Source organism: Malurus melanocephalus, unplaced genomic scaffold, assembly GCF_030028575.1.
Source record: "Malurus melanocephalus ecotype Western Australia unplaced genomic scaffold, MMel_1.1 scaffold_856, whole genome shotgun sequence".
Classification (NCBI taxonomy): domain Eukaryota; kingdom Metazoa; phylum Chordata; class Aves; order Passeriformes; family Maluridae; genus Malurus; species Malurus melanocephalus.
The window spans coordinates 183,450-185,959 of record NW_026624088.1 but is presented as its reverse complement, the minus strand read 5'-3'; the positions used below and the strand labels follow the sequence as shown (position 1 = coordinate 185,959).

At 65.7% G+C, this 2,510-nt stretch overlaps 1 protein-coding gene across 1 annotated transcript in view; it reads left to right on the top strand.

The window, feature by feature from the left end:
* Positions 1 to 294: 294 nt before the first annotated feature.
* The window catches only part of AEBP1 (AE binding protein 1), an 8,057-nt gene continuing 5,841 nt past the window's right edge, over positions 295 to 2,510 (top strand). The window contains exons 1-5 of the mRNA XM_057385695.1: positions 295 to 591; positions 715 to 1,194; positions 1,443 to 1,514; positions 2,010 to 2,081; positions 2,200 to 2,286. Of these exons, the coding sequence (XP_057241678.1) occupies positions 348 to 591; positions 715 to 1,194; positions 1,443 to 1,514; positions 2,010 to 2,081; positions 2,200 to 2,286 (955 nt within the window). The 5' untranslated portion in view covers positions 295 to 347. The remainder of the gene's footprint in view (positions 592 to 714; positions 1,195 to 1,442; positions 1,515 to 2,009; positions 2,082 to 2,199; positions 2,287 to 2,510) is intronic.

Here is a 2,510-nt window from a genome sequence, read left to right as displayed (position 1 = left end):
CCGGTACCAGCGCAGCGCGATTCCCGGCAGTGTCGGTGACCGTCCCGGTCCCAGTGCCAGTCCCGGTGCCGGGCAGTGCCCGTCCCGCGCGGTGCCAGTGCCGGTCCCAGTGCCAGTGCAGTCCCCGGCAGTCCCGTCCCCGGTGCGGTGCCAGTACAGGCCGGCGACAGTGACAGCGTCGGTGCCATCCCGGTCGGTGCTATCCCGGTGCCGATGCCAGCCCGGTGCCGAGCGGATCCCGCGGGGCGCCGCCGCCGCTCGGTGCCGCCCCCGGCCGCAGCACCGCCCCCAGCCCGCCCGCCCGGGGCTCTCGGGGCTCTCGGGGAGCGGGGCCGGTGCGGAGCGCGATGGTCCCGGCGGCGCCTCCCCGCTCCTGCCTCCTGCTGACGGCCGCGCTGCTGCCGCTGCTGCCCGTACCGGCACCGGGAACGGCCCCGGGCCTCCCCGCGCTCACCGACGCCGAGATCGAGGAGTTCCTGCGGGGCTTCCTTGGACCCGGGGACGGCGGGGAGCGGGACGGGGAGCGGGACGGGGACGGTACCGAGCTGGGTTTTGGCACCGACCTCGGCATCGGCATCGGCACCGGCACCGGTGAGCGATCGGCACCAGGATCCCGCTGAGAACGGGAGTGGCGGGAGCGGGGGGATCCCCGAGCCCGGCCCCGCCGCACTCACCCTGCCTCGGGGCTGCTGCCCCCGCCTTCTGTCCCCTCAGACTCCCCAGGGCCGCTGACGGAGCCTGAGAAACCCAAGAAGGGCAAGAAGGAAAAACCCCCCAAGAAGAACAAGGAGAGACCCCGGGGCCCCAAGAAGGATAAGGATAAGGACAAGGTCAAGGACAAGGATCGGGGCAAAAACAAACCCCCCAAGAAATCCAAGGAGAAGCCACCGAAAGGCTCTGAAAACCCACCAAAAGGCTCCGAAAAGACTCCAAAAGGCTCTGAAAAAAMCCCAAAAGGCTCTGAAAAAAMCCCAAAAGGCTCCAAAAAGCCCAAGGTGAAGCCACCCAAGGCCACCAAACCCTCTGGCAAGAAGCCACCAGTGCCACCAAGCCCCTNAGTGCCACCAAGCCCCTCTACTGAGCCCCCCATTACCCTGCAGCCCCCACGGGCTGAGGATGATGAAGAGAAACCCAGATTCCTGGAGCCTTCACRCTACAAGGAGGAGGAGGAGRAGGAGAACGGAGGTGTCCGAGGTGAGTTTTGGGGACACACATCTTGCCATGAGTAGGGTTGGGGTGGGAGTCTCAGGACAGCACAGCATCACCCCACGTCCTGCCCTGGTGGCACCCTACAGCTGGCYGGGCTTTGTCCCCTTGGCTTTCCCCTCTCTGTCCCCCTGCTTTCTTCCCCATGGGATTTTCTTCCCACTGTGGGGTTAGGAGGGGCCAGGACAGGGGCCTTGGGAGGCCATGCCAGCCCCTCACTCTGTCCCTGTGCCCAGGAGAGCTGGAAGAGCCGCTGAGCAAGCGCTGGGGGCTGGGTAGGGAGGACTGGGACCCTGAGCCCCAGCCAGGTGAGTACCCAATCCCCAGGGCCACCACCCTAAGGCCACCACCCTATGTCTTGGGTCCACCCCTATGCCCCCTGGGGCATCTCCTTGTGTCTTGGGGCCACGTCCCTCTCCCCAAATGTCACCTCCCAAATGCCATGTCCCAGCTCCTGAAGGCCATGCTCCTGTTCCCAAACAACTCCTTGTTYCCAAATGCCACCTTCCTGCACCCCTGTGTCACCTCCCGGTGTCCCAGCACCATCTCTTTGCATCCCASTGCCATCACCTTGCACACCAGGGCCACCTCCTCCCTCCTCCTTGGTATCACTTCCCTGCACCCCACTGCACTCTGGACCACCTCCCTCCTCCCAAGTGTCACCTCCTGTGTGCCCCAGGGCCACCACCCTTACCTCAAGGCCACCCTCCTGTTCAAAAGTGCCACCTCCCTGCTCCAGGTTGTCCCCTCCCTGTGCCCTGGTGCCACCCTGTGCCCCTTTTCTCTGCATCTCTTCTCCTCAGAGATCCCCGAGGAGCCGGAACCCCCGACCCTGGACTACAACGAGCAGCTGGAGCGGGAGGACTACGAGGACTGTACGGTGCTGGGGTGTGGGGGATGGGGTCATCGGGACCCCCTGGCCTTCAGCGAGGGATGGAGGGGCTGTCCCCCCCTGCCGCCCCACGGAGCCGGTGCCACCCTCTGTGTCCCCAGTTGAGTACATCCGGCGGCAGCAGAAGCCCCCCAAGCCCCCGAGCAGGAGGAGACCTGAGCGGGTCTGGCCCCAGCCCGAGGAGACAAGTATGTGGGACAGTGGGGACATGGGGGGCTGGCACCACTTGGGGTGAGGTTGGGGGACAGTCCCCAGCCTTGGGAAGCCAGGGAAGGAGCATTTTKGGACATCCCGGAGCTGGGGAGGGCATGGGGACAGCACAATGGSTGCAGGGACCCTGTAGGGATATGGGAACTCTTGGTGGCATGGGGGATATAGACGGGTCCCGTGGGGACATAGATGGGTCCAGGAA